This window comes from Cajanus cajan, chromosome 2 (assembly GCF_000230855.2).
Source record: "Cajanus cajan strain Asha chromosome 2, NIPB_CcT2T_4, whole genome shotgun sequence".
Classification (NCBI taxonomy): Eukaryota; Viridiplantae; Streptophyta; class Magnoliopsida; order Fabales; family Fabaceae; genus Cajanus; species Cajanus cajan.
In genome coordinates, this window is record NC_138518.1 from 68,406,188 (window position 1) to 68,419,495 (window position 13,308).

The window sequence follows — 13,308 nt, forward strand, 5'->3', positions numbered from 1 at the left end:
AAGAGAGTGCACATTTAGTTTGGTTCTAAGAGTAAGAAACTGATTACTAGAAGGAGCTTTAGTTAAGAGATCTGCAATCTGAAACTGAGTTGGTCCATGTTTGACATTTATTTCTCCTTTAGCAACCTTCTCACGAACAAACCATAAATCTAACTCAAAATTCTTTGTTTTGGAGTGCATAACTGGGTTAGCAGTAAGCATAACAACTCCCAAATTGTCACACCAAATCAGAGGAGGAGTAGTTACTTTTAATCTAAGCTCTATTAGAAGAGATTTGAGCCACTGAGTTTCTGCTACCAAAGCTGCAAGGCTTCTGTACTCTGCCTATGTGCTGCTTCTGGACACAACTTGTTGCTTCTTGGCCATCCAGGATATCATGTTGCTGCCAAGGAACAAACAGTAACCAGAGGTGGACCGCATATCATCTTGATCAGAGGCCCAATCACTGTCACAGTAGCCGATTAGATGCAAATTATGTGACTTTTCAAAGAGCAGACCATGTTCACGCGTCCCATTTATGTACCGTAAAACCCTCTTAACAATCTTCCAGTGACTTTGTAATGGCCTGTGCATATATTGACACAGTTTGTTGACTGTAAAGGCAAGATCTGGTCTGGTAATGGTTAGATACTGAAGAGCACCAACAACAGAACGATACAGGCTTGGATCTTCAGCTACTTCTGTTCCTGCAGATTGAAACTTGCATCCAGGGGCAAGAGGAGTCTTCACAGATTTGGCATCCTGCATATTAAGTTTATGCAACAAGTCAGAAGCATATTTGGACTGACTTAAAAGTAACTTACCATCACTAAGACTTTTGGCTTCTATTCCAAGAAAATAATGCAATTCTCCAAGATCCTTTAAGGGAAAAATTTTATTTAAGGCGGAGATAACATGTTTCACAAAGTCAGCATTGTTTCCTGTGATAAGAATGTCATCAACATGCACAAGCATATATGTGATACTGTTAGCAGTACTATGTATGAATAATGAATGATCACATTTAGCTGAAACAAATCCAAAGGATACAAGTGTAGAGGCTAGTTTGCCAAACCAAGCTCTTGGAGCTTGTTTTAACCCGTAGATCGCCTTCTTTAATCTGCACACCAGATTTGGATTGCTGTTGTGAAACCCTTCTGGTGGTTTCATGTAGATCACTTCCTGTAGAGTTCCATTCAAAAAAGCATTATTAATATCCACTTGTCTAATAGACCAGCCTTTAGACAATGCAATGGACAGTATGACTCTGATAGTCACATGTTTAACTACAGGGCTAAACGTTTCTTGATAATCCAAACCATGTTGTTGGGTATATCCTCTTGCCACTAACCGAGCTTTATATTTAGAAATATTGCCATCAGGATTGTGATTGAGCCTAAAAATCCACTTGGAGCCCACTGGTTTTCTATGCGGAGGTAAAGGAACAAGATCCCACGTTTGGTTTTTGACTAAGGCATTGAGTTCCTCATGCATAGCTTGAACCCACTGAGGAGATTGAAAAGCTTCTCTAACTGTAATTGGTTCCATTTCAGTCACCATGGCCTTTGGTTTAAAAATTCCAACCTTGCCTCTTGTGACCATAGGATGATTATTGATGACTAAGGGTGTAGCTCCACTGCTAGGACCTGTATCAAAAACAGTCTCAACAGAGGGGTTAACAATATTATCAGTTAAAATAGGTTCATCAGTATGAGAAGGCAGAACTGCGGGGACATTGGTTAAAGGACCCGTAGGTGGAGGAGTATCCTCAATTTGAGGTGCTCTACAAGTAGAAACAACAGGTATAACAGGAGGATGAGCGTTACTAGTAGTAGGAAGAGAACTCAGATTTCCGTGCCTGTTACTAAGCATAGGAAAATCAAATTCATCAAATACAACATGCTTAAAAATATAAATTCTTCCTGTTGCATCAAGGCATTTATAACCCTTATGATTACAACTATAGCCTAAAAATATACAACGTTTGGACCTGTAATCCATTTTATATTGATTATAAGGTCGAAGATATGGGTAACACCTACAGCCAAAACATCTAAATATGTTGTAATCTGGTTTCTTATGAAAGAATTTCAAAAGGAGATTTTAATTTCAAAACAGGTGTAGGAATGCGATTTATAACAAAGATAGCACAGGCAAACGCATGGTACCAATACTCAAATGACAAACCAGATTCAGCTAGTAAGGTGAGACCGGTTTCAGTAATGTGACGATGCTTCCTCTCAGGAGAACCATTCTGCTCATGCGTGTGAGGACAACTGAATCTGTGAATTATGCCACTCTCTTTGAGGACAGAACTGAAACTTTGATATTCTTTTGCAGCATCAGTTTGGAGAATTTTCAATTTCTTTTGAAATTGTAACTCTGCCATCTTTTTAAATTCAAGAAAAGAGTTTAGTGCTTGAGACCTGTATTTTAAGAAGTAAGCCCAAGAGAATTTCGAATATGCATCAAGAAACACAATATAATATCTATATCCTTCTTTTGAAGGTATGAGTGATGGTCCCCAAATATCAGAATAGACTAATTGCAATGGCTCAGTATAGACAGTTTCAGAAATAGGAAATGAAGATTTATGCATTTTGCCTAAGCAACAAGAACCACACACTGTAGCATTGTCATGAAGCGGTACAGAGATATTACATTGTTTTAAGACATGCTTGACAATTTTGTTTGCACAATGGCCTAGCCTAGAGTGCCATATGGGTAAACTATTACATGTGGTAGAAGAATATAAAGCTGAAATAGGAAAATCATTATTAGGATGAACAATTTGCAGATTCTCAAAAGCATATAGACCATCTTTAAGTTTCCCTTGTAGCAGAATCTTCCGAGAGCCCTGAGATTTAACAAAGCAATCAGTGGAATGAAATTCAAAGAAACATGAGTTTTCTTTGGCAAATTGAGCAACACTTAATAGATTTTTAGTTATATGTGGTACATGTAACAACTTATTAAGAGTAAAAGCAATATTGTTGGAAGGATTTTTGAGTTTAGAAGTGCCAATATTGTGGATAGGTAGGCAATTACCATTACCAACTACTACCTTTTCTGTTACTACAAAAGGAGTTTTGATCATTAGATTTGAGAAGTCATTAGTAAAATGATTTGATGCACCTGTATTCGAGTACCAAGTTTCATCCAAAGAAGATTAAGTTGCAGAGGTTGCTGTCATAGCTTGATGGAGAGGTTCTTGTATAACAACATCAGATGTGTTCTGCTGAGTGGTCTTGGGGTCTGGGAGATTTTCATCAAAACGAGACCAGCAATGATAGGCAGAATGTCCCAATTTGCCACACAGTTGACATTGAATTCGTTGCGCTCGACCTCCACCAAAGCTATGTTGATTCGAGCGGCCAGACCTGCCTCTTCCACGATTCTGACCACGTCCACGCCCGCGATTGGTCACAAGATTACCTTTCTTGGGTTGAGACTGAGCAATATTTGCCTGAGGAGTGAGCGACTCACGTTTCTTATGCCTCTCAAGACGTTCTTCTTGATGCATCAGAAGAGCTTCAATTTCTGCAACAGTGTATGCTTCAGTCCGTGTGATACACGAAGTGATGAATCCATCATAGTCTTCGTCAAGACCATCAAAGATTGCGTCTATGTGATCTTCAACTGATAACGGCGATTCGATTGCAGCTAGGGTTTCAACGATTTGTTTCACCTGGACAAGGTACTCAGCGATCGATCCAGTTTTCTTGATGTTGCGAAGTTGAATCTTTAATTGCTTGACACGCGCTCGCGTTTGAGAAGCGAAATACACTTTCAAGGCATGCCAGATTTGATACGACCATACGCACCCAACCATGCGGATCTTAAATTGTGAATCCATAGATTCAAGCAACCAAGATTTCAATAGGTTGTCTTGTTGCTCATAATTTTCGAATGCAGCATTTACCGAACCCTTCCGTTCATCATCCGTAGTCAAGAATTTTGCAGGGATTGATGTGGCTCCATCGATATGTCTTTGTAAGCGGAAACCCTTGATCGTCGCTTCTGCATGTTGCATCCAGGTGAGGAAATTATCATCCGTTAGTTTGGATGAGATCGCATTGGAGAAGACATGAGGGTGAAACAGAGTTTCTGCGGAAACCATAAGAGAGACCTAGGATCGTGGCGTAACTGATACCATGTGAATGTGTGAATCTCCGTTTGAGAGAACAGAGAGAACAGAGAGGAAAAACTTCTTTTGTTATTGCTAAAATAAATCTGAATGTGTTACAATAGAAAAGCTACACTATATATATATAAAACAACTTAACTGACATTTATATCAGTTTTACCTCTAACATTGGCCAATAAACTTCTCTTCTGAATCAGAAGATCGTGCACCAAGAGTTTTAGAAAAACTATTACCAGCACTCCTCGCGTGGAAGTTGTGGTCATAATCATAAATCTCAAACACCCTTATGCATTATCCATATAGTACAAATTGATGAGTCTACTACATCCAAGTAATTGGGGAAGAAATTCATATTTAAGGCTTAGTTATGTTGATACTGCAATTAATTATAAGGGAGTATTGTATATTCTAATCCTATTGGCCAAAATGAGAAATCCACTCTTAGGCTTTGAATTGTATAGTTTCCAGCAAATCATACTATTGGACCACTGAGGATTTTTCGTTACATATAACAAATCAAACTATTATGGGTCACAGATAAATTAAATAATATAAATATTGTGGATACAAGATTATAACCGTGTTCCAACTTCCAGAACGGAGTGTGATCTTTTAAAAAAGCAAAGAAGATTTTGGGTGACGATAGCGTCCAAAAAATATTCCACGTCTATGCAATTATGTGTATTTATTTTTTTGTTAATGTTGTCCTTTGTCCAAGTAAAATATCTTGAGCAACATTTCATTATTTTTTAACATAAAGTTGAAGAAGACGCGTGGCTATCTTCGCAGCCATTCAATCTAAACACTCTTGTCGTTTTGTTGTATAGTGCACGAAATCAATCATGGATCTAAAATACTAGAATTTAGAATCCCCGTTAACTCAGAGGCCCATCATTGAAGTGATGATTGGCCTGTTGAGCGTGATAATAAATTCTCGTCTTATTTAAATATTATAATAAAATACTAAAATTTGAGACAAGTATAATATTAAAAAAATGTAAAAAGAGACCAATATTATTACACAATGGGTGAAAAGAAAGATGATGAACACAGAACAGAAGCACAACCAACAGAATTCAAAAGAAAAAGAAAGGTAGCTGTAGTACGTAGATTCTTCGGGAGAGCCTTGGAAGAAAAACCTAAGTGGAATCATTTTTCCAACTTTGAGTATTTTAATGTAATTGTTTGTAGGTGCATCATAGAAAGGTTATAGACTCATACCCCATGATCGACCCAATATATGTGAACATTATTAATGGCCATTAATAAAAATTTATATGAAATGAGGTTCCCATAATAGGAAAGGGACCTCTTCATGGTTGGAGATCTTACTGCTAAAAGAAAGTGGTGGGGGCATGACCATGACCATGACCATGACCAGCAAGCCAAAACTCAGAATAGTATTAGTTATTATCATCCTTCCAATTTCCTACAGATACGTGTATTACAGAGTATAGCAAATCAAAAGCTGCATTCTACTCACCATTACCCATTCCCTTGATATTTTCATGCCAAGCTACTCAATTTTTTGTTTCATTGAGAATTTTGTCACCAATGCAAGTAATTAAAATGATATTCTTCCTTTATCTAAATGTAAAAATTCGTTCCAGTCATTTACTTTTTAAAAGATTATTTTTTATTCCTTAATTGTTATATTTAAGTTAATTTAATTTGTCCTTTAAAAACAGTAAAGAATTTATGAATTTATACACGATTTTGAATTATTTTTTCACCAATTCAAAATATAAAACATATCTTAGATTCATATACATGAAAATTATAAATGTGAAAAATGTCTTATTTATTAGCTTATTATATTCACTTGTTTTTATTGATATATGAACATAATTATACAGTATTTTTAAAGCTAATAACTAAATTATTATTATGAAATTTATTTTTCACTGATCAAGCATTATTTTAATTTTCGAAATTGATCATTAAAATATTATATCAAGTTACAATATATAATATTGTGAGTGCATTTTAAGAAAATTGTATTAAAAACTTGCTAGTATATTAGTAAAATCCTTTTTAGTTTTTCAAGTCTTCCAAAAATTATGGGTAAAAATCATTGAAATAATTATTAATATTTTTTACTTATATCAAGTAATATATATAGATAGTGTTAAGAGTAAATGCATTTTGTTTAAAAAATATAAGCTCGTTTCGGTATGTCACATGTATCTCTTAATTAGTAACTATGTTGTTTTTTTCATTATTTTTATTTTATTTTATTAATCATGCGTATATTTTTGGTTTGAACATTACTTTATTCTTGCTATTATTTGTATTATTTTCTTTTCTATGAATCTTTTTTGTAATACCCCTATATTGGACCGATACAAGCTTGGCCCAAACAAAGGTCCAGTTTGTTTCCTGATCTTTTATTTTGTTCATGTTTAGATCCAAAATTTTATCTTTTCAGAAAAGCTGGGACTAAAATTTAGGGCCCTAAATGGTTAGCTTGAACTCACCTCGTTCTTTTTTTTTTTTTTTTTTGGTCTTTTTTCTTGTCTGTTAGATTTTGACATTCTTGAGCCGAACTTATACGTTTAACTGTCAATGAAACATGGGTCACATTATTTGCTTTGTTTATAATGTTGTAGATATTTAATATTTGAATCTATGAGATTTTTTATGCAGCCATTAATGAAAATAAAGATGGGATTTTTAATAAAATAAAGTTTGAACTGTTGTTAAGGTTTTTTTCTTAACATATTCTAAAATTGCGTATATGTTTAAGTTATGTTTTACTCTTTTAATAAGCCAAAAACAATAATGACCAAAAAATATTAATAAAATTATAGTAAATTAAAATATTTAAACCCAAATACTTATAATTTATAATTTAAATAATAAAAATTAAATTGGATGTGATATTTTCTTAAACTTTAAAATTTCTTGGGATACAAGTTCTTCGGATAAATTTCTTATACATTGTTTGATTGTATGGAAGTTGAATGGACAGGAAGTAAAAATATAGGAGTGAGGAAAAGTTGAGGGAGTGTATTTGGTGGAGTGGAAGTGTGGGTAGAGTTGACAGAGATAAGTCAACCTAATTCCCTCACTTTTTGGCAAGTTTATAAAAAAAAAATCAGTTTGTTCAATCCATCACAAGTTGATGGGATAAAGATGTTGACCAACTTTAAAAAAATATTGGACTTAATAAAAAAAAACACTTTTTTATATTATATCTTGAAATTATAATTGTATTGACTATAGGACAAAATAATTGTCAAAAAAGAAGTATGCATCAAATACAACTTAAAGAACTTACGAGAAAAGTAAAAAATGACATTAGATTATAACAAGTAATATTAATAGTAGATGACATAAGTGATAATGACTTATCTTAACTAAGTTAGTATGAAATCAACTGCATTAGAAGGAGAATTAGAGGTGTTCATGGATTGGATTTTTGAAAAATCTAAACCGAATTAAACCAATACATTTTATAAAAATGGATCAATTAACCAATTTGTTTTTTATAAAGTGAATCAATTTGATTTTTAAAATATGAATCAATTTTTTTGAAGCTTGATCGATTTGATGCGATGTAATTATCTATTTTTTACTTATATATGGATTGATTTAAAAAAAAAAAGTCAAACCAAATTGAACTTACCTATTTTATAAAAATGGATTAAATAACTAAATTATTTTTGTAAAGTATATCGGTTTGATTTTTTTTTTCAAAATAGATCAAAATTTTCAATGTGGATCAAATTAGTTGTGGATCGGTTCAAAATAATTTAGATTTTTTGCACACCCCTAAAAAAATACTCATCTTGTGTACATTCCCGGTCTCTAACCTAATAAAGAATAGTCATTCATTTCAATAGTAGATACTTTGTTTCTATATCTAACACTTTGCTATATAAAAGGAATAAATGAGAGCCTTATTTTTGTCTTAATTATAAGAAAGGTAAGATGATAAGATTACTTTTACATCCTTAATTTATTATAAGTTTATTAATGAGTCAATTACCCACCTTTCATGAAGTGAATCCGTTTATTGGACAATTAATATATGAGTCATGTTCATTAATTTTAAAAATTATTATTTAACTTTTGAATATTGTCATTAAATATAAATACATTAAAGATTTCAATTAATTTAATTTAAAACTCTTGAATTAATTTAAGTTTAGATAAGCACCCAATATGATAGGTTATAAAAACATAACTAAATTATGATCCAAATTTATGAGAAATAATCACTCCTTGACATGACAAATTTTTCCACCAAAAAAAAAATGGAATTTCAATATATAAGCACAAGCCTATAAAATCTAGGTTTAGTGGATAAGAAAAGGAGAACTTACACTTTGAATGTTCTACACTAATGAATGCGCAACAATAATTAAAGCAGAAGAATGTGTATCGTGAGTGTTGAAAGGTAATTAAATGAGCATGTGGAACAATATGCAGAATTTCACAAGAGTTAAAGTATATTACGACCCGATTTATAATGACAAACTGATCACCCATTTTCAACAAACTCAGACCGATTTAAAATTTATTGATATAAATATAATTATTGTGCCTTTATTATTGTTGTTGTTGTGTTCGTCCCCTTTGAAGAGATTAAAGACAAGAATTGATGACTCAATGCGTTTATCATTCGCTATGTAGCTGTTGAATTCCATTGTAGGCTTCCTATTTTCCCACAGTATGCCCTCAAATTTTTCCTCTTCGGACATGGCCACTGTACCATTCCACAATGCAATTATTCCACCATTCTTCACCAATTTCGCATTCAAAAACAATATTGAATAGAACACACCAGTGACTTTCTCCAGTACACTATTATCATGAAAATCCAGAACTACTGTTAAAATATGATTTTTTACCATAAAAAGATTCAATTACAATGTGTTGTTTGTAATAAAACTTTTCTTATACAATCATATATTATCTGCCACGTTATTACATAACAATGAATCCAAATTAAATTTTCAAACATGGTACTGTATATACTATTGGGATTCTCACATTTTCTACCATTGGTTTTTGGTTTATTTATTTTTCCAACGTTGCGCCCACGAAGTCTACACATGTAATACCATGTAATTTCGAGGTGGCTACGGTCTGTTTGTTTGAATTTTTTTTCGTCTAAAAACTTTTTTTTTTAATAAAATAAGCACTTTTTTTATTAAAAAAAAATTATGCGTTTGTCTAAGTTTTTTTTAAAAAAAAAAAACATAAGTGATTTTCTGTTTTTTTTAAGAAGTAACTCTTATTTATTTCTTAAATTTTTTTTAAAAGTACTTATTTAAAAACACTTATTTTAAAGTTTTAACAAACAAATCCTAAGGTTGTTTCTTTTGGGAGGAAGATATAATGCAACTCACAAAATCAAACTCGTAAAGCCCAAAATGCACAGTCCATAGTAATATGTATTATGTAAGTTTTTTTTATTGGTTTTTTTTATTAAGAAAATGATTAGAATGAACTAATGGTATAAATTATAAAATTACTCTAAAAGTCGCACCTGAGATAATTTTTGTCCGGTTAATACTGTATAAAATTATACTGACAATATATAAAAAAAAATAAATTCAGTTTTAAATTCTTATTGTTTAACTATTTATAACTGAATCCTTATATCTTTAAAACTTTTTCAATAAATCTCCACTCTATTAATTCTGGAACATTATTTAACTATATTATTTATTTTAGAACTAACATAAACTATAGTAGCTTATTCAATTGTATATTGTCCGTCAAGCGATTTATCATAGCTTATCTGAATTTTTAATAGAACCGTCTGCATGCAAAGTTAATAGACCTTGGGTCGACCATAAATTTATGATAGAATCATAATAATCAATCCATAAAAATTCCTTAAGCATGAACTCAATTATAACCACGTTGATGTGTAATCGCGCTCTTTATTCAATGTATAATTTTAATTTTAATTATTTACATTTAATCCTCATAATTTTCTAATTGTTAAAATCAAATCATTAATTAGTTATAAATTCTAAATATGAACAAGCACTCTCCTTTTTTTAATTTTTTATAATGGCACATAAGTATGAAATCTAAAAATGTTATTAAGCCCAAAAAAAAAAGGACTTACATCTATAAGATCATGAAGTGCCGATAATGCATCCGCTTGGATAAAGTCAATTTTGTGCTCCACTCCTGCCTTTTGCATGAAGGGCAATCCAGTTTCATACGCTTCTCTATCCACGTCAATTCCTATTATCTGCCACATTTACAAAATATATATATAATTATAATAATATTAGTGTAACACTATACTTTATATACTTTATATATAAGGGTTGGACGGTTGGTTTCTAAAACAAAGCAAAGGAGATTATGACAATACAAGCCAACTTCGGCAACGTGAGCCACTCTCAGGAGCTTGTCAAATCAATGGAAATACAGTGATGGGGAATACGTAGCAGAAAAAATGATGGAAATGAAGCCTTACCATTCAGGTTATTATGTGTTCAAGCTGGTCATGGTTAATTTTACCACCACTACCTGTTCCTGGAGGGCTATTAGAGTTTAAAATTCTGATACAGTTAGTTACCCACATAATGAGTTTATTATAGTTAATTACTTGTCAGTGCTCAATTCAGGGGATGAATAAGAGCACCATGCAAATTTTCTGCATTCTATAATCAATCAAAATGATACCTCTTGAGACTTATTCTCTCTATTTGACTTATATCTATGATCTCTATTTCTCTCCTTCTCATATTACCAACATTATGTAATCACAAACTATTAAGTAAAAAAAGTTAATTGACTTATCAATCATTTCTGATTATTTGACTTATTTTATATATACAGACAAAAACTTAAAAAAAATATGTCAAAAGGTTATACCTTGCCATCAGAAGGAAGAGCAAGAGCTGTTGTAGAAAGAAGAGAATAACCCGTGAAAACTCCAATTTCTAGTGTTTTCTTCGCGTTCATGACTTTAAGTAGAATAGACATGAACTGGGCCTCATCTACTGGCACATTCATCAAACTCCTGCAAATATACACAGTCTTAAATCATTCAAATAAAAGAATAGACTTAAATTTATATATACATAGTTAACTCCATTAATTAGAAGCTTTTTAGCTGATGTCCAAAAGAAAAAATGTGTGGTTTTAGTCTCAATACACATTCCAAACCAAATATGTTCCTTATATTCTTAATATTTTTTTTTGAAAAGAATAAAAGGAAAATTCCGTAAGATTTAATCAGTTTAGTGCCATGAACTAATTTGGTATAGAATAAAAGGATCATTTTACTCCAGGAGTAAGTCTACTTAGACTTATTCCGTTCAATAACTCATATTCTACATCAAATTTTAACGATCAAACCGTTCAATTTAAAGTTCTTAATGCATAGATCAAATCTGCAAATTTTTAGAAAATTTGAAAATCATTTGATATTTCATTTCATTAATTTAAATTGATGGATAATTATAAAATTATTTTATACATTGTCAGGTATTACTCAGGTATTTGGCATCCTGCTCAACAAAAATATTCTACTGTCAAAAAAGAAATATTATCTATTGTATTATGTTTACAAAAATTTCAAGATGATTTGTTTTCAAAAAAAAATTTTAATTAGAACCGACTGCAAAGCAGCCCCTTCAATTTTACAAAAAGGTGTTAAAAATTTAGTTTCTAAACATATTTTTGCAAGATGGTAAGCTTTATTATCCTGTTTTGACTTCGAAATTGAGCATATTAGAGGAGAATTAAACACTTTACCAGATTATTTAACAAGAGAATTCTTACAGGAAAAATGAGTAAAGCGTGGATTAAAATCATCTTCTTGTTGATTATTTTCATAAACAGGTCTTGTTATTTTAGAGTTAATATCTAGTTTAGTTAAATCTATATTGATAGTGGAGCCATCAACAGAGTGTCTCGCACTATTTCCTTTATAAATCATTTGTGGTAAATTATTTCTAAAGGATGATGATCTATTCATTCTTAGTCTAATATCTGTACCTTCTTGAATTATTTCTCTAACTTTAGTATTATAAACTTTTGGTTCTTCAATAATATCTTCTAATAACCAATCTTCGGGAATTTTAGAAATAATTTCAGTGTGACTTAAACGTTTTGGTACTTGTATTGAGGATTTTCGTAAATTTGCTTCTACTAAAATAGTTTCATTTTTGGGTGAAGATCTTAAGGCTTTATAATTATAATCAATTTTTGTAACTTTATAATATATTCTAAAAATAAGTTGGATTGGACCTGAATCTTCGTCTAATATTTCTTCTGGAATTTCGACATATAATTTTAAAGCGTTACTAGTTTTATGATTTCTAATATTCATAGAAAAATTTGGATAACAGTTAAAGAAGGCAGGACCATCATGAAGATTACTTTCTAATATAGCAATTATAGAGTCTTGAAATTGCTTCATTCTTATATCTCTTAAAAGTAATAATATTGGACTATTAATTCCTAATCGATAATTTGGTTTTGCTGCAACTTGAATTAATCCTAGATGCATATAATTATAACCCTTTTTAATATGTTCATCCAAAACATCTTGCTGTAATAAATTAATAATTTTATTAGTTCTTGTGCCTGGGTAACAATATTCAGAAATATGAATTTCGTCTTGATTTGAAGAAAATATGCTATGTTGTTTATAAACTTCGCATTTTTTAACTATGGGTATTGACCAATTATGTAATGAGTTTTTTATCTCAGCTATTTGAATTTCTGTTTGTGAATGATCTTGGGAAGTATTAGGGGTTTCTTTTGATGTTGTTGGGCTTCTCATAACTATTTGCTTGTTATGGTTCTTGCATCTTAGACTGCTAATTGTTTCAATAAAATTTGATAATTTTGATGGTTCTTTGTTGGTTTTGAAGGTTGTAGTGTGAGTTCTATCCATGGCTTACCAACGGTTTTACTACCGGGAACACCTAATACGGTTTACCAACGGGTTTACTACCGGGAACACCAAAAGAAACTACACTTGGCCTTCTATACCCCCCAAAAAAGATCAAAATTTCAAATATATTGAAAACAAAAGAACATAATAGTAGCAAAACTTTAAACAATACAAATAATTTTGATCTTAATATAAATCAGATCAATTAAAGGTGGCAGAGCCTCCTAGTTATGATCAATTTATATTAAAAATTCAAAGTAATAGGGTATCAGATGGCTCTGATATCAATATGGCAGAGCAG

At 31.5% G+C, this 13,308-nt stretch overlaps 1 protein-coding gene across 1 annotated transcript; it reads right to left on the minus strand.

Annotated features, from left to right (window-relative positions):
* Positions 1–6,607: 6,607 nt before the first annotated feature.
* On the minus strand, positions 6,608–11,120 carry LOC145954497 (flavonoid 3',5'-methyltransferase-like). The gene is made up of 3 exons (XM_083068825.1): positions 10,976–11,120; positions 10,211–10,343; positions 6,608–8,957 (listed from the first exon to the last, which is right to left on the minus strand). Exons 1-3 carry the CDS (start codon positions 11,114–11,116, stop codon positions 8,632–8,634), a joined length of 600 nt encoding a protein of 199 aa, XP_082924951.1. The 5' UTR covers positions 11,117–11,120; the 3' UTR covers positions 6,608–8,631.
* Between the last annotated feature and the right edge of the window lie 2,188 nt (positions 11,121–13,308).

What these genes read in the sequence shown, in the direction of transcription:
- LOC145954497 (XM_083068825.1), bottom strand. Translation starts at nt 11,116, where the DNA reads ATGAATGTGCCAGTAGATGAGGCCCAGTTCATGTCTATTCTACTTAAA. An exon ending in CTCTTCCTTCTGATGGCAAG is followed by an intron (nt 10,344 to 10,975) that starts GTATAACCTTTT and finishes TAAATGTGGCAG; the next exon opens with ATAATAGGAATTGACGTGGA. An exon ending in TCATGATCTTATAGATGTAA is followed by an intron (nt 8,958 to 10,210) that starts GTCCTTTTTTTT and finishes TTTTAACAGTAG; the next exon opens with TTCTGGATTTTCATGATAAT.